The sequence below is a fragment of the Podarcis raffonei genome, chromosome 2 (assembly GCF_027172205.1).
Source record: "Podarcis raffonei isolate rPodRaf1 chromosome 2, rPodRaf1.pri, whole genome shotgun sequence".
Classification (NCBI taxonomy): Eukaryota; Metazoa; Chordata; class Lepidosauria; order Squamata; family Lacertidae; genus Podarcis; species Podarcis raffonei.
Window position 1 is genome coordinate 4,587,065 of NC_070603.1, and position 27,091 is coordinate 4,614,155.

The 27,091-nt window shown below is 47.3% G+C and overlaps 1 protein-coding gene across 2 annotated transcripts; it reads right to left on the reverse strand.

Annotated features, from left to right (window-relative positions):
- Positions 1-1,586: 1,586 nt before the first annotated feature.
- On the reverse strand, positions 1,587-27,091 carry ARHGAP9 (Rho GTPase activating protein 9). Of its 2 annotated transcripts, XM_053370681.1 has the most exons (17): positions 26,691-27,079; positions 24,664-24,860; positions 17,517-17,753; positions 16,180-16,368; positions 15,349-15,462; positions 14,469-14,530; positions 12,546-12,627; positions 12,291-12,386; positions 11,604-11,702; positions 10,707-10,833; positions 10,463-10,573; positions 7,251-7,349; positions 7,015-7,092; positions 6,413-6,457; positions 4,930-5,064; positions 4,040-4,145; positions 1,587-3,307 (listed from the first exon to the last, which is right to left on the reverse strand). In XM_053370681.1, exons 1-17 carry the CDS (start codon positions 27,031-27,033, stop codon positions 3,121-3,123), a joined length of 2,307 nt encoding a protein of 768 aa, XP_053226656.1. In that variant the 5' UTR covers positions 27,034-27,079; the 3' UTR covers positions 1,587-3,120. The 2 variants fall into 2 exon arrangements, 1 of the variants encoding a protein (XP_053226656.1); XR_008328173.1 differs by lacking the exons at positions 1,587-3,307; positions 4,040-4,145 and adding an exon at positions 6,734-6,791 and having other exon boundaries at positions 5,022-5,064; positions 26,691-27,091.

A 27,091-nucleotide genomic window follows, 5' to 3' on the forward strand; every position in this document is an offset into this window, starting at 1 on the left:
TTATTAAGGAGCAAGCAGCTGGTGGTGCTTCCTGATTATACACAGCCAAATTATCCTTATTCTTCAACAACAGTTGCATGTGGCATCAATAGCACATAAAGAAGCCAAGGTATGCTTTTAAATGTCATATTTGAAAAACACCCACTGCCAAATACAAGGATGCACCCATTTCATTTGTTTAGAGCGCAGGACTATTTGTGATGCATTGTTTGAAGAACTTGCTCTGCTCATGAGAGTTAATTTTCCAAATAAGTATTTTGGGAGACCACACAGAACTGAAGGAAGGGCAACATGGAGTATGAGCCAGAAAGCGCAATAAGATTTCAGAGAGCAAATTGTATGGATCATTTATGGACCAGTTTCCTGACTACAGGGCTACAGTCTTGCTTCCCTGTTCAGACACCTAATGTCATGAACAACTATAGGACCAGGAGGTGGGCATTATGCACAGATGGGGAATAGATTCATCTAATTTTTTTTGCTTCTTACGCAGTTAGAAGGTACAGAAGCCTTGTCCCGGAGCCTCTTCAGATCCTCTGCAGCAGATGTGGGCAACCTGTGGCTCCAGATGTTGTTGGCTTCAGCTCCCATCAGAGCCAGCCCACCAATGAGATGGGGTGAAACACCCGCCTCAGGCAGCAGAGGTGCACAGGGCAGCGCCCCACCTGCCTCACTGCTTCCAGCACATGGTGTCACTGCTTCCCTTCCCCACCCCAGGATGAAGACAAGCGACAATGCCTTGAGGAGCGCCCCAGCTCTCAGAGAAGTCAGCGAGAGCCTGGGCATTCCCACATGGCGGGCATTGCTGCTCGTCTTCCCCTCCACGCTGCCACCACCCCATCCCTGGGCTGAGAAGACAAGCAGAAATGCTTTGTGTTATCATAGAATCTTAGAACTGAATCTCGGGGGTCATCTAGTCCAACCCCCTGCAATGCAGGGATCTCAGCTGAAGCATCCATGACTGATGGCCACCCAACCTCTGCTTAAAAACCTCCAAGGAAGAAGAGTCCACAACCTTGTGAGGGACTCCATTCCACTGTTGAACTGCTCTTACGATCAGAAAGTTCTTCCTGATGTTTAGCCGGAATCACCTTTCTTGTAACTTGAAGCCAATGGTTTGAGCCCTACCCTCCAGAGCAGGAGAAAACAAGCTTTCTCTGTCTCCTGTGTGACAGCCCTATAGATATTGGAAGATGGCTACCATATCTCCTCTCTGACTCCCGAGAGCATTTCTGCACACAGCATTGTAGCTCGTCCCCTCCCCCTTCCCGGGGTTGGAAAAGAGCTCTCCAGCTCTCACTGAGTTTGGTGAGAAGGGGCAGCGTAGGGTGGGGTGCAGCACATTTCCGTTTCACCTTGGGTGGCGAAATGAGATGGGCTGCCCCTGGCTCCCATCGTCCCTGACAACTGGCAATGCCAGCTGGGGCTGTTGAGAATTTGAGTCTAACAACATCTGAAGGGCCACAGGTTCTTCACCCCTGATCTATAGTTTTTTCCTGTAACCATTTGGAAACTGATTTTCTCCCCCACCAAACTGAAGTTCCCAATATGCTTGATTCTGCCGTGTACAGTAGAGAGGGGATGGATCACTCAGAAATTCTTTTTATTGTACGCTTCCCTTCCTCAACTATTACAAGTCACTGAGAAAATCAAGATGAAAAGTTCCAGGAACTATGTTCCAGCCTTGTAAATAAGTCCAGAAAAGCCTATAAAAACAGAAACAAAACAAACAAAAAATGTGTTTGCTACGAGGGTAGTAGCCACTGTCTCCATAGTGGGCATGGAAAGGCTGGCTACTAACTTTTAAGACTCATTCAAAAAAAAAGGACTTCTACCGTATGGGCTGGATAACTTTTTCTCCATTCCACCAACCTTCTTCCTCCATGGCTGAGGTTGGCAGAGGAGACAAGGAGTGGTCCATTCCTTTTCTGCAAGTGTGCTCACTTGCCCACAAGAGATTCTTGATCAACTACCAGATGAGTTGTTAAATGCAAAGCTCTTTGCATGCCATGAGCCAGCCTTCCAACCTGGTGCACTTCAGAGATTGTTGGACTTTAACTCCCATTGTTCCTGGGCTTTGGTCATGGTGACTGAAACTGATAGGAGCTATAGTCCAAAACATATTTTGAGTGACAGATTGGGGAAGGCTGCCATAAGCTAAGACCCAAACGATTCAGAGAGCCACAGCATTAGAGTGGAATATCATATCTCTGGACCAAAAAAATCTGTACTGGCTCTCCAGTACAGAAAATTCAACAGCTTCATTAAGCTATAGTTTCCAGGGTTGTTTGCAGGAAACCATGGCAGTTTCAAAGTAGTTTTACCTTTTTTTTCTTTTAATTAATAAGTACTGATGTGCCTTAACATAATGAGTCACGAAGGACTCCTGGAGCAGGCATGAAGAAGCTGGTTCCTTTCAGAAGATGCTGGACTCCAAAACCCTATCAGCCCCAGGCAGCATAGTCAACAGTCAGGGACAATAGGAACTGTGGTCCAGAAACCTCTTAAGAGAGGCATTGGTTGCTTGTTCCTGTCCTAGAGGATGTATGCTTTACCGCATGACTTTACTGCAAGGGCAAAATGAGGAACTGGTGCAGAAGGGGGCAAAAGCAGAGCAAAGGAGCCTTGCACATCAGAGGCATCAAGTCATGTGGAGAAAACGTAACTGTCGGCTCAAGAGAATGAGCTGCAGAACTTGGCTGAATGATGATGTGAGAGGGACAGGGTTAATGGAGAGTCTATTTTCGACATCCTTCTCTTTTCACATTCATACTCAAGGAATCGTGCTGGACCCTCTGGGCCCAGGTCCAAGTGCTGCCAGTCTCAGCTTCATTTGAGGCATCTGAAATAGTTCTTTGTAGGGTAGAGAACACCTTTCCCTACGGTGCACCAGCTTCTAAATTTGACTCAGTCTCAAGATCCTGGATGATGACCCTGCAGAGCCCAAGCCACCTAGAAATCCACACTGCAAGAAGCCGATGCCAAGAGATACTGGTCTAATAGCAAATGCCAGGTCCGTGGTGCTCAGAGCCAATGCTTTGCCCCAGGACTAGATGATCTGCGATCTAGTGCACCTTCAAGATAAAACCGTCAGCCTCTGAGATTTAGGTGCCAGCCATGTCATTCAGCACCTGGGGCCACAAAGATGCTGGGGAATTCAGTAAGGAGCAGCTCCACCACCTGGTTCTGGTACACCATCCCCTCCACCAGGCTGGTTGCATCTCGCTCGTGTCTCAGGAGTGTTGGACCAAAGACAATGCCAATGTTCTGTGTCGTCATCCGGTTGATATCTGAGTGCTCCATCACTCTGAAGGGGGGGGGGAGGGAGAGAGAATACCATCATAATGCACTGGCCTCTGTCTAACACATCCATGGCCAAAGCAGGCATGTGGATATGCTTTGGATTTGAGTTCTAAAAAGAAAAAGATGGTGCTCAACCAGCTTGAAAGTCACATCCCCTGAACTGGAATGCCATTTCCCTAGTCTATATGTGGGCTTGTTGTAATAATCCAGGTTAGAGGAAAACATTTTACACATGCTTCTTTCTCTGCACATGACACTAAGGAATATTTAAGATTCGAAGCCCAACATTCCTACTTTTTACGACCTACAAAAGACATCCTTGGACATTCTGATTCCAATCAGCTGGAACTTCTATTTCTCTCCACTGTGTCATGTAGTGCTAGCTCCCAAATACTCCAGCTTTCCAAACTCAGTATAGCCTTGCAGAGTAGATCTGATAGCAGAAGCAAGAGAGCTGGACTTATACCAGATTGCTTCCACAATATACCTCTTCTCTGCAATTGCTATCCTATGATTGTGTGTGCACAATGCAACACAATTGCGAGTCCAGTGATGACCGATAAAACACTGATTGCCTGTCAGTGTTTTAATGGGATTTTAAACAAGGTTTTTTAACAAGATACTTAACAGCTTCCTCCTAATATTAGTAACCAATGCCGCACATGCCAGTAAGTGGAATAAGAAAATGCATAGGGTTGGATGGTACATTAATGGTACATGAATCCTGCTTCCTTACTTGCGAAGATGCTCCAGTAAATAATGCAGTGTGTCCTGGTTTGGTTGGGGGAGGCTCTGGATCAGTCCTGCAAGCTTGGATACTTTTTCCTTGGGTTCAGACAGCTCTGTGTAGGGAAAAGCAACCGGCCACTCCTTAATTGGGCAGGAGGTGAGCTAATAGGCCTGCTTATAGAGACACCACCAGCTTTCAGGAGGCATCATCAGGAGCCACAAGAGACCAGGAAATGGCTTGAGGTTCTTGCTCATCTTGTGAAACAAACAGGACTGCTAATCTTAGCAATAGAATGCAAATGACTCTGCAATGATTACACTGCTCATAACATAATTTTACAAACCCAGATCTTAGCTGGTAAAAACCAAGGCTTTGGGTTTCAATTACTGAAAAAAGTAGGAAGTTACTAGGTGAATTACTGCAGAAAAGGGCTGTATATACTTGTTCTGAGCCATTTTTCGTCCCCAGCTGCAGAGAAAATTGTTGGCAATTGATGTATGTGCTCCTGCAGGAGATATTTTACCCTAAGAGATGTGATCTCTGCTTTCCTACCTGCATTTCACCCAAGCTCTATGTTATGCATGGGAGCCACTAACTGGCTAACTGGGGGCAGTGTGAGGGAAATGGGATGTCATTCCTTTAGGTCAGGGATGTCCAACAGGTAGATCATGATCTATTGATAGATCACAGGGGGTCTGTGGTAGATCTCGGGAGGGCCCCCCCCCAAAAAAAACCAACTTGGGCTCCCTAAAAAAAGCTCAACTTTGGTAGATCACTGCCAGTTTTTTACAGTGGGAGTAGATCTCCTTCTCTTGAAAGTTGGACATGCCTGCTTTAGGTCATTCCTTTAGCTATGGGAACCAAAGCCAAAAGGCAAGGAGAGGAATTGCACTTACTGACACAAGCCACAAATTCATCAAAGAGGCTGTAGGGAATCAGTGGCTCAGGCAGCTCCCGGAAGAACAGCTTGAGGGCCCCTGTGACCACATGCACATCGTCCCACTGGGGGTCACTGAGGCGCAGCTTCTCCTCTAGAAAGGGAGAAATAAGACAGCAGAGCTGCTGAAGACGGGCAAAGGAGGAGTCAGAAAAGTCTGCCTGAAAGGAACCATTGTGCCCAGGTCACAAGCAATTGTTCCACTCTAATTCTGCACTAGGGATGCGGGTGGCGCTGTGGGTTAAACCACAGAGGCTAGGACTTGCCGATCAGAAGGTTGGTGGTTCAAATCCCCACAACGGGGTGAGCTCCCGTTGCTCCATCCCTGCTCCTACCAACCTAGCAGTTCGAAAGCACGTCAAAGTGCAAGTAGATAAATAGGTACCACTCCGGCGGGAAGGTAAACGGTGTTTCCGTGTGCTGCTCTGGTTCACCAGAAGCGGCTTAGTCATGCTGGCCACATGACCCGGAAGCTGTATGCCGGCTCCCTCGGCCAATAAAGCGAGATGACCGCCGCAACTCCAGAGTCGGCCATGACTGGACCTAATGGTCAGGGGTCCCTTTACCTTTACCTAATTCTGCACTGGCCAGGCCACGTTTGGAGTACTGCGTCCAGTTCTGGGCAGCACATTTTAAAAAGGACATTGAACCGTTGAAGTGTGTCCTGACAAGAATGGCAAAGAAAAGCCTGTGAGGAACACTTGAAAGAGGTGGGTATGTTTAGTCTAGAGAAAGGTAAAGTCCCAGCTGTCTTTCAAATGTCTGAAAGGCTGTCACAAAGAGGGAGGAGATTAATCCTGTGTTGCTGCAGAGAAAAGGACAAATTTGTGGCCATTGTAGGGAGGTGTATTTCCCTATACTTAGGAGAAGCATGCTAACTATATACAGTGGAACCTCGGTTTTCGAGTGTCTCGGAAGCCAAACAATTTGGAACCCAAACACCGAAAACCCAGAAGTGAATGCTTCCATTTTTGAACGCACCTCAGTAGTCGAATGGGTTCCGAGGTGCGTTTCTTCATTTTTCTCAATGGAATTTGCCGACCGCCCACTGCACCTCGGTTGCTGAACGTTTCAGAAGTTGGGCAGTCTTCTGGAATGGATTACGTTCAGCGACCGAGGTCCCACTGTATAAGAGTTGACTGACAATGAGACAGACTGCCTTGGTGGAGCTATTTAAGCAGAGGCTGGGCAGCCACTTGTCAAGGGTGTGGGGGTTACTTCCTGCATTACATATCCTGCCCTGAATGGGGGTTGGCCTAGATGACCCCCAGGTCCCTTCCAGCTCTGTTATTCTGCAACTCAAGAGAACTGCATCCTGCATTCAAGGCACAAGTTGGCCCCATAAGAGGCTTCCATCTCTGCCTTACTTGTATTGGGTTTCTCATTCTGTGGTCTTGAGCTCACAGAGACAAAAGTGCAAAGAAGCAAGCACCCAACATTACCTTGCTCAGGGAAGACGTAGCGCCCATCTGAGGTCACTGCCCGCTCTGCAAGACAATGCAATGGTTACTGAGGGCACCAGTAAGAGGAACAAGGCCTTTGGCAATCCTGTCTTCACAGCATGTCTGACATAGATACATATCAGCAAGCCATACACTGACTGAGCTATCAGCCTTGCCCTTCTTATGCTTCAGCTCTATGATTTATACACATATTAAAACAGTATGTTTACATTCATAGGTTTGCCTTTTGCTTTACTAAAAACAATTGCAAAAGCAGCTGCAAAACTGCTCTGAGGGAGCAGGCATGTGTGTATTGGTTACCTTCTAGGCGCCAGCCAATAGGTGGCTTCTGTCCTCTGGCTGTTCTACAGCTGAACCACTGTGGAAACGAAACTAGAGACCTGTTCGCCACCCCCAAGACAGGAAAAAATGTATGTCGGTATTAAATAGGCTGAAAAGTACTTTTCAAACTGGGCCCAGTTTTTCAAATGCTTCCTGCACCATCACAAAAGTAAAAGCCCAAATAACAGATGGCTTTGAGACCCAGCAGCTCCTTTCTCTGCAAGTTCCCTCCATTTCCATTTATCACTGTAATTACTCACCACGGTCAACTATGAATCTCAGCTTCTGAATAACAGCCAAGTTCCCACTGACCCTGTAGATTCCATCTACATCCAGTCCTGAAAAGCAGAGGAGAGACCCTGCTGTGAAATCTCATGGACCCCCAATGGAACTGGGCAAAGTGAGGGCAGAAGGCTACTACCAGGGTCCCCGGGGGAAGGGCCCGTTCCCTGCCCAGGCGATGCCTCATGGGGAAGGAATGCTGAGCACAGCGTACCTCTCTGTTCCACAGCCTCCACACACTGCTGGACAAAACGTGGGACGGTGCCCCCTTCCCGCTGGCACAAGGCTTCTAGCCGGCAACCAAAGACCTGGTCTGGGGAATTAATAATAATATTTATTTATTTTTAAATATTTTTTATTAAACAATTTTTATATTAACACAAACAAAACATGAAAAAACATACAACAAACATTAACAGAACAAAAAACAAGTACCATTTCATGTCCTAATTTCTTAAACCTTACTTCCTCGACTTCCTCTTGCTTCCCGTTTCTGTATTCCAAGTTCTTACAGTTATTCAGCGAATCTTCCCTTATTTTATTATAAATTTATGTTAATCATCCTTATTCTTTCCGTCTTAACCATTACTAATAGTAACCATTTATTTTAAGCCCAACATCATTCTAACTGTCATTAATTTTATAGTATTTCTTTAAATAGTCCTTAAACTTCTTCCATTCCTCTTCCGCTGCTTCTCTCCCCTGGTCTCGGATTCTGCTCGTCATTTCTGCCAAACCCATGTAGTCCATCACCTTCATCTGCCATTCTTCCAGTGTGGGTAGATCCTGTGTCTTCCAGTACTTTGCAATAAGTATTCTAGCTGCTGTTGTAGCATACATGAAAAAAATTGTATCTGTCTTTAACACCCCCTGGCCGACAATACCCAAGAGAAAGGCCTCTGGTTTCTTGGGGAAAGTATATTTAAATACCTTTTTCAGTTCATTATAAATCATTTCCCAGAATGCCTTAATCTTCGGGCACGTCCACCAGAGGTGAAAAAAAGTACCTTCCTTTTCTTTACATTTCCAACATTTATTATCAGGCAAATGGTAGATCTTTGCAAGCTTGACTGGGGTTATGTACCACCTATAAATCATTTTCATTATATTTTCTCTTAAGGCGTTACACGCCGTAAACTTCAACCCGGTGGTCCACAACTTTTCCCAATCAGCGAACATAATGTTATGACCAATGTCCTGAGCCCATTTAATCATACTTGATTTTACCATTTCATCTTGTGTATTCCATTTCAGCAGCAAATCGTACATTTTTGACAAATTCTTAGTACTGGATTCTAACAGTTCAGTCTCTAATTTTGATTTTTCCACCTGGAAGCCTATTTTACTGTCTAATTTAAACACTTCATTTATTTGATGATAATGTAACCAATCTCTCACCTTCCCTTTTAGTTTTTCAAAGCTCTGCAATCTCAATTTGTCCCCTTCCTTTTCCAAGATTTCCCAATATCTTGGCCATTTCGACTCCATATTTAGCTTTTTGACTGCCTTAGCTTCCATTGGTGATAGCCATCTTGGAGTCTTATTTTCCAGCAAGTCCTTATATCTGACCCAGACATTTAATAGTGCTTTTCTGACAATATGATTTTTGAAACTTTTATGCGCTTTAACCTTGTCATACCACAAATATGCATGCCACCCAAAAATATTGTTAAATCCTTCCAAGTCCAAAATGTCTGTGTTTTCAAGAAGCAGCCATTCTTTTAGCCAGCAGAAAGCTGCCGCTTCATAGTACAATTTAAAGTCTGGCAGGGCAAACCCCCCTCTTTCCTTTGAATCCGTTAATATCTTGAATTTTATTCTGGGCTTCTTGCCCTGCCAGACAAATTTAGATATATCTTTCTGCCACTTCTTGAAACAATCCTTTTTGTCCATAATTTGTAATGCTTGAAACAGAAACAACATTCTTGGCAATACATTCATTTTTATAACTGCAATTCGACCTAACAAGGAAAGCTTCAGATTTGACCAAATCTCCAGATCTTTTTTCACTTCTGTCCAAGTTTTTTCATAATTATCTTTAAATAAATTCACATTTTTAGCTGTCATGTTCACACCCAGATATTTCACTTTTTTAACCACAGTCAACCCCGTCTCATTCTGAAACCTTTCTTTTTCAATCTGCGTTAAATTTTTCTCCAATACCTTAGTCTTTAACTTATTCAATTTAAATCCTGCCAATTGACCAAACTCTTGAATTATTTCCAAAACTCTTTTCGTGCTAGCTTCTGGCTCTTGCAATGTAAGTACTAGGTCATCTGCAAGATAATAATAACAACAATATTCATACCCCACCCATCTGGCTGGGTTTCCCCAACCACTCTGGGCGGCTCCCAACAGAATAGTAAAAACACGATAAAACATCAGACATTAAAAACTTCCCTAAACAGGGAATCTGCCTTCAGGTGTCTTTTAAAAGTCAGATAGTTGTTTACTTCCTTGACATCTGATGGGAGGGCGTTCCACAGGGCAAGCGCCACTACTGAGAAGGCCCTCTGCCTGGTTCCCTGTAACCTTACTTCTCGCAGTGGGGGAACTGCCAGAAGGCCCTCAGCATTGGACCTCAGTGTCCTGGCAGAACGATGGGGGTGGAGACGCTCCTTCAGGTCTACTGGACCGAGGCCGTTTAGGGCTTTAAAGGTCAACACCAACATTTTGAGTTGTGCTCGGAAACGTACTGGGAGCCAATGGAGGTCTTTCAAGACTGGTGTTATATGGTCTCGGCGCCCACTCGGGTCACCTTCAAATGTAGCCCCACGTAGAGTGCATTTCAGTAGTCCAAGCGGGAAATAACTAGAGCATGCACCACTCTGGCGAGACAGTCCGCGGGCAGATAGGGTCTCAGCTTGCATACCAGATAGAGCTGGTAGACAGCTGCCCTGGATACTGTATTGACCTGTGCCTCCATGGACAGCTGTGAGTCCAAAATGACGTCCAGGTTGCGCACCTGGTCCTTCAGGGGCACAGTTCCCCCATTCAGGACCAGGGAATCCCCCACACCTGCCCGCCTCCTGTCCCCCCAAAACAGTACTTCTGTCTTGTCAGGATTCAACCTCGATCCATTAGCTGCCATCCATCCTCCAACTGCCTCCAGACACTCACACGGGACCTTCACTGCCTTCACTGGTTTTGATTTGGAGGAGAGGTAGAGCTGGGTATCATCCAGAGGAGAGAACTGCATCTGCAGGGCACCGTGTTGGCTCCTGCTACATTTCATGTTCACAACAGCCACACCAAAATTTACACCCATCTATTGCAGCCATGCTGGTCACAATTATGGGGACTTATTTTGCCTTTTCAAGGAGTTCCCACATGAAGCATTACGAGCAAGTGCATCGTGATGCCAACTCTACAATACCTCTAAACGTCCACCATTCACACACCACCTAAGATGGCTTGGGTAGTCACCTCGGATCAGTCCCTTTTCCTGCAAACTCCGCAGTGGCGGCCGCTTGGCTATGAAGCGCCTCAGCTTGCTCTTGACCCGTTTCTTGTAGGCTCTGTCCGGACTTGAGGGTGCTGGGAGATGGGCAGGGAGAAGAGGTTAAGGCAGCTGAAGCTCAGTTGTCCCAGCTCCCCCACCTAGGCCAAGGCAGCTTGATTTAAGCAACTCTCCTAGCCTTCCCCACACCCAGATTTGCTTGGCACAGACCTGCCTGCGCCTCACTCTTCAGAGCGCCTGGCTCCTCGTCATCATCAGCACTGAGGTCCACCAGTTCAGCGCTGTTGGACCGGCAGAGGGGATATAGCAGTGGCTCATCCAGAGGATTCTCCTGATCCTGCAGTGGGGGAGGGAGGCAGGTGAAGCCAGGAGGGGTGGGGCAAAGCAGGGGCATAGCAGGCAAATGCATTTCATTTATAATTTATCCCAAATGCAAAATGTGGTGTTTCACTGGTATGGAGACCTAGATTGAGCTGGTCAGTGACTTGTCATGGTGATGCAACCCTGACCCACATAATCTTCCAGTTGGCATTTCATTTAATTCCAGTCTTTCTCAACCACACTTTCAGCTTTGCAACTGACCCCTTAAAAGCCCTGGGTCTGGAAAGCGGGGGGAGGGGGGAGGAGTCAGCTGTGATGCCATTAGCCTTCCCTGGTTGTCGCTTCTGTCATTTACCAATCCTTCTCTGACACCACAGGTCGTATCTCCAATGGAGTTAGATTTATTAGGTTTGGTCCTAAGTCCCTGTTCCCACACCAAGTTTTATTTGTTTTTTTGTTTTTAAAAAACCACAAATCCCTTTTTAATGTGTTTTCCTGCAAAATACACAGTTTTGTACTATTTTAATACAGCTTTATTCTAAAATGTATTTTGTACATGTTTTAACATAAAATATAATATTGGTAATTTGCTTTTTCAGCTGAAAACTATTGCAATAACTGTGTTCCAATAATAACTGCATTCCAATCCATGTTTCAGTCCCAGGAAGTGCAAATGAGAATGGTTCATTAAAAAAAATGCAGACTGAAGAAAACCTCAAGCATTTCTAACTTTGAGGAGGAGGAAGAATTGAGGGCAGCTTAAGCTTTTTAGTTTGCCTCACTCACCAGCCTGCGGATGACCCCTCTGATTGCCTGGTACCAGTCTTGGCTGACAGCCTCACTGCCTGATTGCAGGAGATACTCGTTGCCTGTCACGGTGCGGAACTAAGAAGAACAGAGGGCAAAAGGAGAGAAGACAGATTGGATTAGGCAAAGGCTCCGTGTAACCCTGTGTTTTCCTAGAATACATTGTCTTGGATTTCAAAGGAAATGTGTATGAGGAGCCACTGGACATAACAAGAGCCCTGCTGGGTCAGGTTAGAGGCCCAACTAGTCCTCTTTTGTACAGAGAACATCAAGATGGGTCTTGAGAAGCCAACAAGCTCCTGCAATAGCAGTCTTCCACCACCTCCAATCCCAGAGACGGAATTTAGTTATGAGTGAGGAGTTGACTAACTCTTGAGAATGTGCCTTTGAGCAGATTCTCACCATCCACTTCCCAGCAGAGACAATCCACGTGTCTGGAAATTATCCCCTCTCATCTCCATGAACAGCACATGCAGTGGCCCTTCTTTAGCTGCTTCTCTAGTGCAGGCCAACACAGGACCATTAAAGGTCAACTCTGTGTTCTTAAGTGAGAAGAGCAAACAACGCCACAGTAGGGGCAAAAAGGGTTCAGTTCTTGGCAATGTGACATCTGACCCCAGGTATCCCACAGGTCAAGGCTCATTTCCTGAGCATTCACGCGCTTACATGGATGACATTCCGCTTACTGGACAAGTCCCTGGCCCAATCAATGCGGGCCCCACGCAAATCCACACTGCTTTCAGGCCGGCTACTGGCTGGAGTCTGCAGGAAGAGAGGAGAAGGAGTTAGCTGGTTCTCCACAACTTCACTGGACACTGTGGTCAAGCTGGGAAAGGGACAGAGGAGGCTTCTGCTGTCGAGCACAATCAGTTCTTCCTTCCTCCTTCACCTTCCACCTTGTGCCTTGCTTGCCCCACTCACCCATCCAGCTGCCACCTTGGGGTCCTTGTAGAACATGAGACTGTTCCCAGCCAACACCAGCCACGAAGATGCCCAACACTTTCTGCGGGGGGGGGGGATGCGAGAAGCAGGGTGAGATGAATGGGGATGAATCTGACAGCATGCATATTCTGAGCACACACACAAAAGGATGAAAACAAATGCTCCCACATTCAGGCATGTTATATTGATTGCATTAATTGGTTGGAATAAGCACTGCAGTTACATAAATGAACCCACGTCAACATTACATTGAAAGCAGCCAGTGGCTTTCCTGCATTTTCAGACTTCATATGAGAGACATCATTTTATCTTGCTCTGATGCCGTCACTCCCAGAACCTACTTTATGCCTTCAGGCTTCCCTCCCCTCCCCTTCAGGAAAGGCAGCTTCTGCACGCGACGTAGAAGGAGGGGGCTTGTCAACGTGGGAAGGTAGCTCATCTAGGAGACGGAAAACTCTGATCCTAACCCTCCACTGCCTTGCGAGAAGAAAAGGCTAAGGAATAAGCCCTACACAAATCCTGAGTGGAGTCCCTAAGGTGGTTGGATGGCACCTAGTCTGCCTCCTTTCAGCAACTCCTGCAGCCAAGCTGGTGCTGAATGTCTTGCTCTGCTTTCCTTTGGACCACATCTTGTCATCTGGGCAGCCCAAAACCTCCACACACTCTGCCCCGGCTCACGCCCCAAGGGTGTCACTTCAGTGCTGCTAATGCAGCTGTTTGACTTCACCCCTAGGGGTGGACTCCATTATCTCTCAAGACAAATGGATGTCAACAAGGCATCAGGTGAGACTTTCTTTACCTATTTCTTTACCTATTCTTGAGAGCCAGTGTGGTGTAGTGGTTAAGAGCGGTAGTCACGTAATCTGGGGAACCGGGTTCGTGTCTCCGCTCCCCCACATGCAGCTGCTGGGTGACCTTGGGCCAGTCACACTTCTCTGAAGTCTCTCAGCCCCACTCACCCCATAGAGTGTTTGTTGTGGGGGAGGAAGGGAAAGGAGAATGTGAGCCGCTTTGAGACTCCTGAAGGGGAGTGAAAGGCGGGATATCAAATCCAAACTCTTCTTCTTCTTCTATTTCCTGTTCTCTGGAACTAACTCAGTATCCTAGTTTGAGCCTGAGGGAAGGAGAAAGAATTCCCCCTAGGTCATAGCTGAAGAACTTGTGGCTCTCCAGATGTTGCTGGATTCCAGCTCCCTTCAGCTCCAGCCAGCGTGGCTGGCGATGGAGGATGGGCACAGGAGCCTAGCAACTCTGGAGGCCACAAGTATCACCACAGCCCTGCCTTAAGACCAACTGCTCTCATTGCTGCCCACTTTTTGAAGACCCTGAGCTGTAGTTAGGAACACAGGAAGCTGCCTTACACTGAGCAAGACTACTGGTCACTATAATGCAGCACTGTCTACACTGACTGGCAGCAGCTCTACGGTGATCCAGCCTTACCTGGAAGTGCCAGGGATTGAACCGGGGGCCTTCCACAGTCATTGTCATGATAGTATATCCATTGTATTGCCCATCAGGTTATTTAGATACTCCAAACTCCACGTGTCCCATTTCCCACAAGCTTGCTTCCTCTGCCCTACCAAACGTCTCCCCTGATGGAGAGAAGCCAGGCTCAGATCTGCTTTATTTCCTCCTAGGTTGGCTGGGCCCCTTCCTGAGCTGTGACAGTAAGCTGAAAAAAGGCCCAATTACCCACTGACAGCCCTTTTGTCCATTCACAGCCAGGACATTGCTTGTCAAAACCCCTTCAGCTGTGAACTGCTATCCAGCTGGAACTGAGCAACCAGTCAGGTTAGCATGAAGACTGGAGGACCAAGGGCTGCCCAGATTCCGCCAAAAGGAATAGGGGGAAGCACCCCTCCTGGAGCATCTTCCCACCCCAGGGGGATGCCAGCGAAGTACCTGAGTTTTCGGCCTCCTTCTGCAATCTTGGTTTTGTTCAGCTGTCCGGTTTTCTCCACCATCTGCAGCGAAGAAGCATCAGCATCAGCAAACACCATGGGCAAACCCTCTGACCTTTTCTGAGCTGCAGGATACTCCCCAATAGCCTCTGTTTCTCAGCAGAGCTTAATCTACATCTCTCCATCACATATCAGACAGGCGCTCGCTCTGTTGCCTTCTCAGATGACTACTGAAGACATTCCTTTTAAGAGGTTCTGCACTGGAGCTGGTTTTATATATGATTTTATTGTTGGTGTTTAGGATTACGTACCACACTGGGTCTCCCTAGCCCACCCTGCAAAACTTTATTTTTCCAAAGCCTGGATTCCACTCCCTGTCGCCCCTTTGCTTCATTCACCCTCCAGGCCACACCACCACCAGCAAACTATGTTCTCCTTCTTTGTCCTGCACTATTATTCCTATTATTATTGGGTAGTCCATTGCCTGGGCTGCACTTTTGGCTACAATCAGATCTTGCCTGCAAGTTTCCCATAGGCATCTGGTTCACTGGTATATAGTCCAGGACTGTCGGTGCCACTGGCCTGATCCCACAGGGCTCCCTTCTTATAAGAGCATCCTACCCCACCCCAAAACTGAGAAAGACGCCTGCCTGACATGGCAGCCCTAAACTTGGGGTGCTCACTGCACCAGATCCTTTCCAGTGGGGAGGAGGGGAGCTTTCTTTGTTCAATTATATTTATATCTAGCTTTACCTCCAGGGAGCTCAAGGTGGTATATAGATGGTCCCCTCCCTTTTATCCTCACACTAATCCTGCGAGGCCGGCCGGCCCCACGGTCACCCAGTGAGCTTCACACACTCTAACCACCACACCACACTTACATGCAGCAGGTCAGGGCTGTCTGTGGGGGAACCATTGGCAGATCCCGACGGTGCAGCGTATTCCTCCAACCAGGCCTCACAACTGTGTTGCGAAAGGTTCCGGCGATGACTCCCCTGGAAGGAGAGAGACACAGAAGAAGCGAGTCTCCCAACCTCTTTGGTGTATCAAGTCCAGGGCCAGCCCTGCCATTAGGCAAAGGGAAATGACTGCCCCCGACAGCTGATTTTGGATGAAACGAAGGGGTGGCAAACAGCTGCTTATTTTATTTATTATGGGTGATATCCAGTGTTGGTCCTTCTCAGAGTAGACCAACTAAAATCAATGACCTCAAGTCTACTAATTTTGGTGGGTCTACTCACAAAGTTTGGATAGCACCCCATATTTTATTGTCTTTTTCTCTGCCAGGGAACGAGGAGAGGAATTTCTACTTCAGGCGCCAAAATAATGTGGCTGACCTTGGTTACTTTTGCACCTTTACTTGACATGGTTTGGAGGGGAGGCAAGCCATTTGCACTCTGCCTCACGCAGCCAAATGTCTTGGGCAAGCCCTGGTCCAAACACATTCTACACCATTGCCCTGCCCCTCCCCTTCTCACACCTGCAGCTCCAGACACACACACAGAGTAACGCAAGGCTGCGTACTGACCAACACACCCCAAGGAATCCTGGGAATTGTAGTCTGTGATAGGTATACTGCAGTTCCCAGGATTCTTGCAGTGGGAGGGATTTGCTCTAAATGGTGTGCACACAGCCTCCATTCACTACCAAATGCACCTAATTCCTTCTCTTTGGGGCACACAGTTGCCCCCCAGCCCCCCCAGGTGACTTACCTTGGGCCCCTGCGTCTCTGGCAGCACCATGGACTTGGTGTAGGTCAGCTTCTTGTCCCTGGTCCGGAGACCCTGTCTCGCAGCCTCCAGCTCCCCCCTCTCTGCTCCGTCTGGGTCTTTGTCCAGTGTTTCGCCCAGAGGAGGGTCTACAGGGGCTGAGGGGCTGTGTCCCTCTGCCTGTATCAAGCGCTGCAAAAAATGCAGAAACACAGAAGGTGGGAGGGAAGGATAAAGTGTGGGGCGTGTGGGTGGGTGTAAGAGAAGCTACTATCTAGAGAACCGGACAGCTTCCAATTAAAAGAGGCTGCCCTTCCCCCTCCCCACCCCAGGCTCAGCAATTCCAGAGTCTTAATCCCCAGGGGCCCCCTGCTATTTCTTTCAAACCTCCTCTCTCACATAAGCAACAGCCCTCCGTCCTCCTGACCCACCCGCCCCCCATCTGTCCTGCCCTGACCCTCTGCTGCTGATGGTTCTAACAAGACCCACAGGCACAAGCTCTCCTGGTGGAGGAGGGACGCACGTGGCAGTGGGGCGTGGGGAAAGGAGAGAGCCAGCTTGGGAGATTAGCTGGCACTGGCAGGCTGGCTCCTTCCCCTTGGCCAGGACTCCTAGTTCGTTAGAAGTAATTATTGCAGAATTCCTCCGGCAGCGGCCCAGGGAGAGGGTGCCAGGAACCAAGGGGCTTCAGAGGGAGGCAGCCTGTTGGGGGGGAGGTGGCAGCAGGCACCTGTCTGCAGGGCTCCCCAACAGGTGAGCCCCCCCCCCCCAAAATGGACATGGGGACCCTATGTGGTGTAGTGCTTAATAGTTCTCAGCTGGGACTTGGGAGACCTGGGTTTAAATCTTGATTGCAGTCATGGATATCACTGGGTAGCCTAGGGCTGCTTCCAGACTGTTGCCATTTTGGGGTGGGATTCAGTCACATACCAGCATATTCAGGCTGTGCAACGCAAGTTGGTTTGGTGCTCTCATGTGACAACCCTGGACTTTTTGCAATAAGGAAAGTGATGGGGAAATACACGCTGGAAAGTGTGAGATCACAATTGCTTGGCACAACATTGTCTATCCTTCCAGCAAACAAATATTCAATAAATAGTTGATGCGGTCCAAACCCCCTACAAACTTTGTGCAAACAGATCCGGATGAATGGTAAATAAGCAGGTTGTGCAGAAGCCATCTATTTCTTTGCCTCACCCACCTCACAGCATTGTTGTGAGACTGAAAGGGCCAGGATGGGAGGCAACAATGTACTCCCCTCGTGAAATGCTTGAAGTGATGGAGGTGAGATTTTATCCCTAGCAGTTGCACACACTGGTAAGAACCAGCAGCAGCCTCACCATCTCTTGGCTCCTTCGCGGTGGTTTCCATGACTTCTCTCCCGTCACTGGCTTGTAATAGTAACTGCGCAGGGAACCAGAATCTATGTGGTGCTCCCAGGTGTCCAGCACCTGCAGTGGGGGGCTGCGAGGGCTCGGGGGCATTCTTGCTGGTTGCTTCATCTCCTCCAGGTTGCAGTAAATTGGGGCCTTTTCCCCAACGGGATGGTGGGGAGGCAGGTGAGTATCATCCAACATCTGTCAGAAGAAAACAGGAATGCTAATTTTTTCATATATTAAGAGGAGGCAGTTTCTCCTTATTGTGGAATGCAGAACAAGTGAGAGGAAGCCTCCATAGCGTGGGATTTTTATGGCGAACCCAATAAAGAGCTCTGGATAACTTAACTTCAAAAATAAACATTTTCCAATCCCCTAGATCAGGGTCAAGAAGAAGGCAGATCTACTGATAGATATTTGGGTGATCAAGAAGATTTGAGGTCTCTCCCAACTGGTTAACAATAGCAAAAACAATGGCCACATCACACAATACATTTAAAGCAGTATCATACCACTTTAAACCATCATGGCTTCCCCCAAAGCATCCTGGGAGCTCTAGCTTGTTAAGGGTGTGGAGACTTATTAGAACCCACCCTCTTCTCCTCCCAGAGTTACAATTTTTAGAGAACCTTGTGAAGAGGGATTGAATTTTAAACCACTCTGGAAATTGGAGTTCTGGGAAGGGAAGGTGTGTGGGGGGGTTAACATCTCTCAGCACCCTTAACAAACTACAGCTCCCATAATTCTTTGGGGGTGTTTAAAATGGCATCATAGTGCTTTAAATGCAAGGGTGTGTATGTGGCAAAATTCACACACCCTGAATTATGCTGCCAAGATAAAAAAAGTTTTGGAGTAACCAGGAATGGATTTTTGTGCAGAAGTAACCAGGAATGGATTTTTGTGCAGAAGTACCACTTAGTTCTGGTACTCAAAACTAATTCCTGGACTGATGAGGAACAGGAATTTATGGACAGTCCTATCACCCCAGAGGAAATAGATGCGGTCCTCAAAAACCTGAAGCCCCACAAAGCCCCAGGCCCAGGCAGCTTTACAGCAGAATTCTATAGGAAATTCAAAAAACCCCTGATGCCTAACATGACCCGCCTATTCAATGACATCATAAAAGGAGGGGCCATCCCCAAAACCTGGACCTACTCCAAAATAGTCTCCATCCCAAAACCACTGAAAGACAGCCTCAAAGTAGAATCATACCACCCAATCTCATTATTAAACCAAGACTACAAGATTTTCACATCAATCTTGGCCAACCGCCTAAAAATCTTCCTACACAAGTTAATAGCCCCAGACCAGACTGGCTTTGTCCCTGGTCACAATATAACAGACCCCATCAGGAAACTACTGAACCTGATCGAACACAGCAAGGCAACCAAACTCCCATTGACAATTATGTCCCTAGACATCCTCAAAGCCTTTAATTGCTTAGAGTAGAAATACCTACTAGCAGTACTAACTAACATGAAATTTGGCCCCAACTTCCTATAAATTCTCAAACAAATATACTCCCAAGCCTCGGCAAAATGCAAGACTAACAGTATGGACTCTAACACTATAGCAAAACAAGGCACAAAACAAGGATGCCCACTGTCTCCCTTCTTATTCATCTTGACTCTGGAACTTTTAGAAATCTGAATCCGAGCAGCCACAGACATCAAGGTAGTAGAAATAAAAGGCATAAATAAAAAGCAGAACCTATAAATTAGGGCTCTTTGCAGATGACCTAATGGTCACAATACCAGACCCCATAAACACAGCAACCTCCCTAATCAGAGAACGCAACACATTTGCAACAGTGCCAGGCCTACAGGTAAATTTTGCAAAATCGGAAGCTATGTGCTTCAGCACCGCTCCTCACACCCAAAAAGAACACACCAACATAAAACTTTGCCACACCAAGTTCAGATACCTTGGGGTACAAATAACCAGAAACCTCAATAAATTATACCTCCACAAATACAACCTCCTGTGGCGACAAATTAACAAAGACCTAAAGAGATGGAACAACATGAACTTCACTCTCTCAGACAAAATAGCCATGATCAAAATGATCACCCTTCCAAAACTAACCTACCTATTCCAAACCCTCCCAACTCAGAAAATGGCAGAAAAAAACTACACTTATTTATCTTCTCACACAAAAAAACAAGAATAAGCCCCAAATACCTGCGCCTCCCCTCCTCAGAGGGAGGATGGGGAATCCCCAACATAGAAGCATATTATATTGCCAACCAAATACGACATATAATCCCATATATACTAGAAGATGAGACAAAACAATTGAAACACCTAGAGAGGGACACAATTGAAAATACCTGCACCACAGCATACCCATTTCTCCAAACAAAATAAGGAAACTTCCCACAACACTCACCAGATACACACAGACAATGCTTAAAGCATGGAAAGCAGAAATAGGCAAACTGTCCCCAACCCCATCCCCACTAATTCCCCTGGCACACCACCCACTATTCCATCACGCAGCACAAAACCTCCAGATAAAAACCTGGCAAACCAAAGGCCTATATCGCCTAACAGACTTCTATAAAAATAACAAACCTTTGTCAACACAAGAAATACAAGACAAACTAGGAGACACCCAAATGCCCTGGTTAACACACCACCAATTACATGCCCTCTTAAACAATCCAGTAGTAAAATCAGCAGCAACTAGGCCCCTGACAACCTTCGGAAACCTCCTCCTAACAACAAAGGGACACAGCAAAGGGATGGTATCTGCAATATACAAAATACTACTCCAAAAACCCATGAACCCCCTAGACGTAATCAAAAAACAATGGGAGGAAAACATAGGCTATGAGATTAACTCCACTCAGTGGACCAGAATGTGGTCTAAACCCCCCTTCAAATCCATATCAACAAAAAGGAAATCACTCACTCTAAAACTCACCTACAGGTGGTACCTAACACCAGGGAAATTAGCGCTAATTCACCCAGGAATCTCACCAAAATGCTGGAGAGGGTGCACCTCCACAGGCACATACCTCCACATGTGGTGGGAATGCCCCAAAATCCAATTATTCTGGACAACAGCCATAAAAGAAATATGCAAAATAACTAAGCAAGTATTAGAAATAACCCCAGAACTGGCCCTACTAAACATCTTCCAAGACAATAATGCCCACTCACTTCACAAAGAACTCATAACCCACCTACTCTCAGCAACCAGAAACATCATAATCAGACACTGGAGAGACCTGTCAGGAGTAAGCATGGACCAATGGTACCAAATAGCATGGGAAACAGCCCTACTAGAAAAATTAACCAATAAACTGAATCTGACACGGGGACAAATAGAAGAACATGCCTTTACCCCGGGTAAGGCTCCCCTTTATCACATACACAACCCAACAAGACAATGACAAGAATCCACCAACAGCATACAAATCAATATGGCTAACCTGATTCAAAAACACCCACCCACCCCACTCACACACGAAAACAAAGTTCACCACAGCCAACCACAATGGAACAATCAAACCCAACCTCTCTCAGCACCAAAAGAACACAAATGAATAGCAAAGAGAACCTGCACAAGCGACACAAAACCCCACATGTACATTAAGTAAAATAGAAACATCGCCACCTGACCCCACCCCCACCCCCTAGGGCCCCCTCCACCTTTCCCCCTTTTTCTTCCTAATGTAACATTAATGTCTCAGTAAATGAAACTGATCTGTAGAAAATGTAACTTGAAAAAAGAGACATTGCACATACTTTTGTAAACCAAGAAATCTTTAATAAAAACACATTTTAAAAAACAAAAACTAATTCCTGGGATCAGAATGCTTTAATTCTAAGGGTATGGTTTTTACACCAGGTCCTACAAGCCGGAAACCTGCCTATCCTGGTCCCAGATCACGAGTTGTGTCCTCCTGACCTAAGGCAGGTGACATGTGGGGCACCAGAACCCGTCTCAGATTTTAAAAAATACTGTTTTATCTTCTTTTTAAATGTTTCTTTTAATATTGCATTGATGTTTGACTTTTTTTTGAACCACACTGGAGTCCATGTGGAGACTTTAAAAAGATGAAGGTGCAGTTTAGACGTTTTCAAAATGAATAAATGATCCTACTCTTCAGCAACACCAACTAATCATGGGACACCGCCATGTGAAGACACAGCCATTCAGTGGATACTGCACTGCAACAGAGCAGCCACCTTGCCTCAATCATAGGAACGAAATGACCATGTAATCATCTGCCATATCTAGGTCTGTCATCCTCAGATGTCTCCAATCTGGAGTTTACATTCATCCCCATCCTACAACGTGGAGCCTTTTACTAATAGCAGAAATATTTTTACCCCACCTAATAACCAAAGTTACCCAGAGTCCCATGGACTGCAAGAAGATCAAACCTCTCCATTCTGAAGGAAATCAGCCCTCAGTGCTCACTGGAAGGACAGATCGTGAAGCTGAGGCTCCAAGACTTTGGCCACCTCATGAGAAGAGAAGACTCCCTGGAAAAGACCCTGATGTTGGGAAAGATGGAGGGCACAAGGAGAAGGGGATGACAGAGGACGAGATGGTTGGACAGTGTTCTCGAAGCTACCAGCATGAGTTTGACCAAACTGCGGGAGGCAGTGGAAGACAGGAGGGCCTGGCGTGCTCTGGTCCAGGGGGTCACGAAGAGGCGGACACGGCTAAACGACTAAACAGCAACAACAACCCCCATTTTATCCTAAAAATGCAACTAAATGTGAGAAGTACGTGTGGACAGCCAGAGCTGTGGGTTAGAGTCACACAAGTTGGAATCACACCAATCCTACCACGCCCCTAACCCCAACAGAATCCACCTGAACCCCCATCCATGGACCATCACCAACTCTGCCCCGTTCCAGAGAGGTCCTAAGCCTTGACTTTGCTGGAGAGGCGCCTCTCAATCTTCCCTCCACCCACCCATTGCTCAAGAGGAAGCTGATAACACTTGCTTCATTGCTGGGCTTTCCAATGATTCCTTTCGCAGTTCAGAGAGCCTCCGCTCTCCACAACGCCTGCTTTTGCTCTGCGTATGTCTCCCCCAAGCGCTTTCCCTATTTGACCACCCCCCTCCCAAACTGCCTCTTCCAAAGGCCTTTGCTCATGCCCACCTCCCCACAGTGACTTGCAACCCGGCCCCAGCTCCCCCTCCCGGTACTCACTGCTGTCAGCGCCTGGGTCAGGAGTGCAGCTCAGAGGCACACCCTGAGGCGCTGCCGGCCCTCCCACTGGCTTCCCCCACTTCCTGTGTGGGCAAGACCAGCAGCCTCCCAGGGAAAGGGCAAAAGGGGAAGTGGGTGCAGCATGTTCAGATGTGCGCTGCTGTGACCACCCAGGAATCTAACACTATCCCGGTAGTTCAGTCCGTAGGTCCTGTACTGCAGGGGGTTGGACTGGATGACCCCCGGGGTCTCTTCCAACACTACAGTTCTCTGATGCTATGAAACAAACACCTCCTTTTTGGTAGAGCATGAGACTTTTAACCTCAAGGTTATGGGTTCCAGCCCCACATTGGGCAAAAGATTCCTGCATTGCAGGGGGTTGGACTGGATGACCCTCGGGGTCGCTTCCATCTCTATGATTCTGTAATTCTATTATTCAATTCATACTCTGTTATTCTAATAGGTTTCTTTTTGATTAAGCAGCATATAAAGCTTATTAAATAGATATAAGAAAGTGTGCAGTTAAAAGTCTGCCTCAACCCTAGTGCAGGGGTATTTTATCATTTAGAGATACCTCGGGTTACAGACTCTTCAGGTTACAGTCTCCACTAACCCAGAAATATTACCTTGGGTTAAGAACTTTGCTTCAGGATGAGAACAGAAATCACGTGGTGGCAATGGGAGGCCCCATTAGCTAAAGTGGTGCTTCAGGTTAAGAACAGTTTCAGGTTAAGAACGGACCTCAAGAATGAATTAAGTTCTTAACCCGAGGTACCACTGTATTCTCTTATTTGAGACACTGGCCAATCCTTCCTTAGCAATTAGTAAGGGACACTGAATGGAAACCCTGAAAAAGCTTTTACTGTACAAACTGCTGACTAGGCCTACGTGTGCCATGCTGTTGCTGCTGCTGCTGCTGCAACCACAACTGTGGTTTCTGTTTGCTTAAAAGTAAGGACCGGAAAGCAGTAGGGAAAGGATTAACCCTTTCCTCCCCAGCTGTGAGCCCAACAAAAATCCCTCCCCCCACCTGTCCTGCCCACCACAATTAGTGATTAAAAAAACCCCAGCAGTAGCTGGAGAAGCGGGATTTTCACTGGGATTGCAGCTGAGGAGCAGGACGGCCACGTGTCCTTCTTTATAGACCAGAGGCAGGAAATCCTTTTCAGCCCGAGACCCCGGGCTGTGCAGGATGTGGGCACAGGTACACTTGCCCAGGCCTCAGAGGGCTAAGTCAGCCGGGGGGGGGGTGCAGCACCAAGGACCAGCTGCTTTTTCGTTTGACTTTCTATTCTAACAATATATGATAGCCATCTCCCAATGTCTAAAGGGCTGTCCCATGGAAGATGGAGCAAGCTTGTTTCTGCACAAATTCACACACCCTTCTCTTCCCTCCATCCAGGCCTGCAAGGGTTGAAGGACACATTCCAGCCAAGCCAAAACACATACGTGGTGTGTGTGTGTGTGTGTGTGTGTGTGTGTGTACACAAAGCAGGGCTTGTGAGGGGTGTGGCTTAGGGAGAATCACAAGGTTCCCCACATGTCATAGTCCAGGGGTTGTCAACCTGGTCCCCACCGCCCACCAGTGGGCGTTTCAGGATTCTAGGTGGGTGGGAGGCGGTTCTACAGCACAAGCTGAATCCTCCTTCCATCGAGCACTGGGGGGCGGTAAGGAAATTTTACCATCAAGAAAGATGCATTAGTGGGCGGTAGGTATAAAAAGGTTGACTACCCCTGGACTAGTCCATGTCTGGGTTAAAGATGGTTAAAGCCATCAGAAGGGAGTGAAGGGTCTGCCATCCAGTGGAGGGCTCAGGGGACAGGAGGGGTCTGAGGCCTTGAAGCCCTGCTTCTGAGTTCACATAGTTATTCCCCACACCTCACACACCTTAATTATGTGAAAAGGTTTGAGACAGGACAGAGGCCACCTTACCTGCTCCTCTGAACTCTGCTCCTGCCTTGCGTCACCAGTTTGGGACAAGCCGCATGCGCTGCGACTCCTGCCCAGAGACGAGGGATGGGAACGCAGAGGGAGGCTGTGGCAGGACATGAGGCCGACGTGGTGGAAAGGCGGGGTGTGTGGTTCCATGCAGAGGTCTACCAGAGAGTAAGACAGCACTTCCAAGTGAGCTAGAAGGATGAGGGAAATGGCAGGGTCAGAAACACATGACAAGGGTCGGGTGCCAGGGGACAGGTGCTGCTGCTCACGGGTCTGTGACTGGGGGCTTTCCACCTTCACAGTTGGAGGCAGTTCCATATGAAGACCAGTTGTTTTTTGTTTTTTTTTCAAATAATGTTTATTACTTTTAACAGAAAAAAGAGCAGAAAAGAAAAAACAAAAAAGAACGAATGAAACAATACAATACATAAACAATACGATACATAAAAACAATATAATACATAAGCAATACAATATATATAACAAACCTTCCCCTAACTTATCTTTCATTTACTTGTTTCCTTGACCTCCTCACACCTCCCCTTTTTGTATTCTAGTTCAATTATCTATCTCAGCAAATCCTTTCCATCTTTCCCAATTTTTTATCCTCTAATTTATCTTAATATAATATGACTTTACCTTTCCTCTTTTCCTCCATTAACAACCTTTATTTCTTACCTATTCCTTTATAATATTTCTGCTAAAGCCACATAACTTCATTCCATCCTCCTTCTAACATTCCTTAATTTTGCAATATTTCTGTAAGTGGTCTTTGAATTTCTTCAGTTGAAGACCAGTTGTTAGGAAGCACAAGTGGCAAGAGAGTTGCTGCCCTCGTTTCGTGCTTGTGGACTTCCTAAGCAGCGGCCACTGACTACCACATCCCTAGTTCTAGCCACGAAGTTCCCTTATGCTAGCATGTGCACACATAGTCTCTCAGGAGAGCATGCCTAATGTCATCAGCCGCCTATTGCAGGACTGGGCCCACTAGCCATCAATGGGTCAACGTTCTTCCAGCCAAGGCTCCAACCAGGAATCTCTTGTGGTGATCTACCAGAGGCTGCAGAGAAGAGGAGGAGGAGGTAGGAACAGCGTTGTCCTCCCTGGTTCTGTTGTGATTTCACTTCTCCCTCCACCCCACTGCTGGTAGACCATTGGTTCCTTGTGACCTAAACTGAGCTATCAATGCTTCCTGCTCAGGGTCTTTGCTGGAACAATCGTCGAATCTCTATCTCCACGCTGCAGCCAATGTGAGGCTTAATATGGAAACAAACCATTGGTCCAGCTGTCTTCAGCCTTGGTTTCCCAGATGTTGTTGGGATACTACTCCCATCATCTCTGACCATTGCCTAGGCTGATTGAAATAATGGGCGAAGAGCTCTGGTCTCTAGTGGCTGGCAGTGGTTCTCAGGGGTTTCAGATAGGGATCTTGCACAGCCCCACCTGGGGATTGAGCCCAGAACCTTTTGCAGGCAAGGCCTGGGCACTCTCACCAAGCCACAGCCCTGGCTGCTCCCCTCACAGTCTGCTGGCTTCCCTGTCCACTTGCCTGCCCTTCTGCTTGTTCCTGGTTGACTCTTCCCACATGAGCCTGCCCATATATTGAGACCCCAGCATGGTGCCCTCCAGATGCACTGGACTCCAGCTCCCATCACCCCAGAGAGTAGGGATTCCCAGGAGAGCAATGCCATGGCTGCAGGGAATGTGTGACTGCTTCACAGTCCTCACGTGGAAGGTCCTGCAAACCACCCTAATAAGGGTGACAGTCCTCTTTTAAAGGTGTGTCAGAGGAGAGTCCTCTCTTTTAAGGGGCCCTTTATGTGACTGTCCAGTCCAAGTCTAGCTTAAATATAAAGACCAATAAGAAGGGAGAGCAAGCGTCTAAAATTTCCCATCGCCAACAACACTATGGTGAGATGTGTTGCATTTCTATTTAAATTCTAGCAGTTTTGTCTACAATATGTCTACAGCTGGCATGCCAGCCTGGCTTCGCATTGTTTGGTCCTTCCCCAAAAACTCACCAGTGCCACCATCTTGCTCTGTGTTGATGCCAGGATGCTGTGTAGTATTTTCCAGGCGGGCTGTCCTTGTGCCAGGGGGCACTTCAATCATGTAGGTGGCAGGCACAAAGATGGGTCGCTTCTGCTTGGGCTGACCAAGCCGTCGCACCTGCCACCAGTCCTCATTGGCCTTGTGCATAAGCTGGAAGATCTCGCCTTCTTCAATGGTCACCTGCCTCCCATCCTCAGACTTATACTGGTAGTTGTAGAGGGCCTGCAGCATAACAGCGCCAGAGGGATTGTCCAGCGATGGTGTGCTCTGGCGGAGGTTGAACCCTTCCAGGAGCCGCCGTCCTGCAAGCATCTCATCAGAACAGGATAGCCGTGAAGCGCCAGGGACTGTGTGCCAGAAGGAGCTCTGA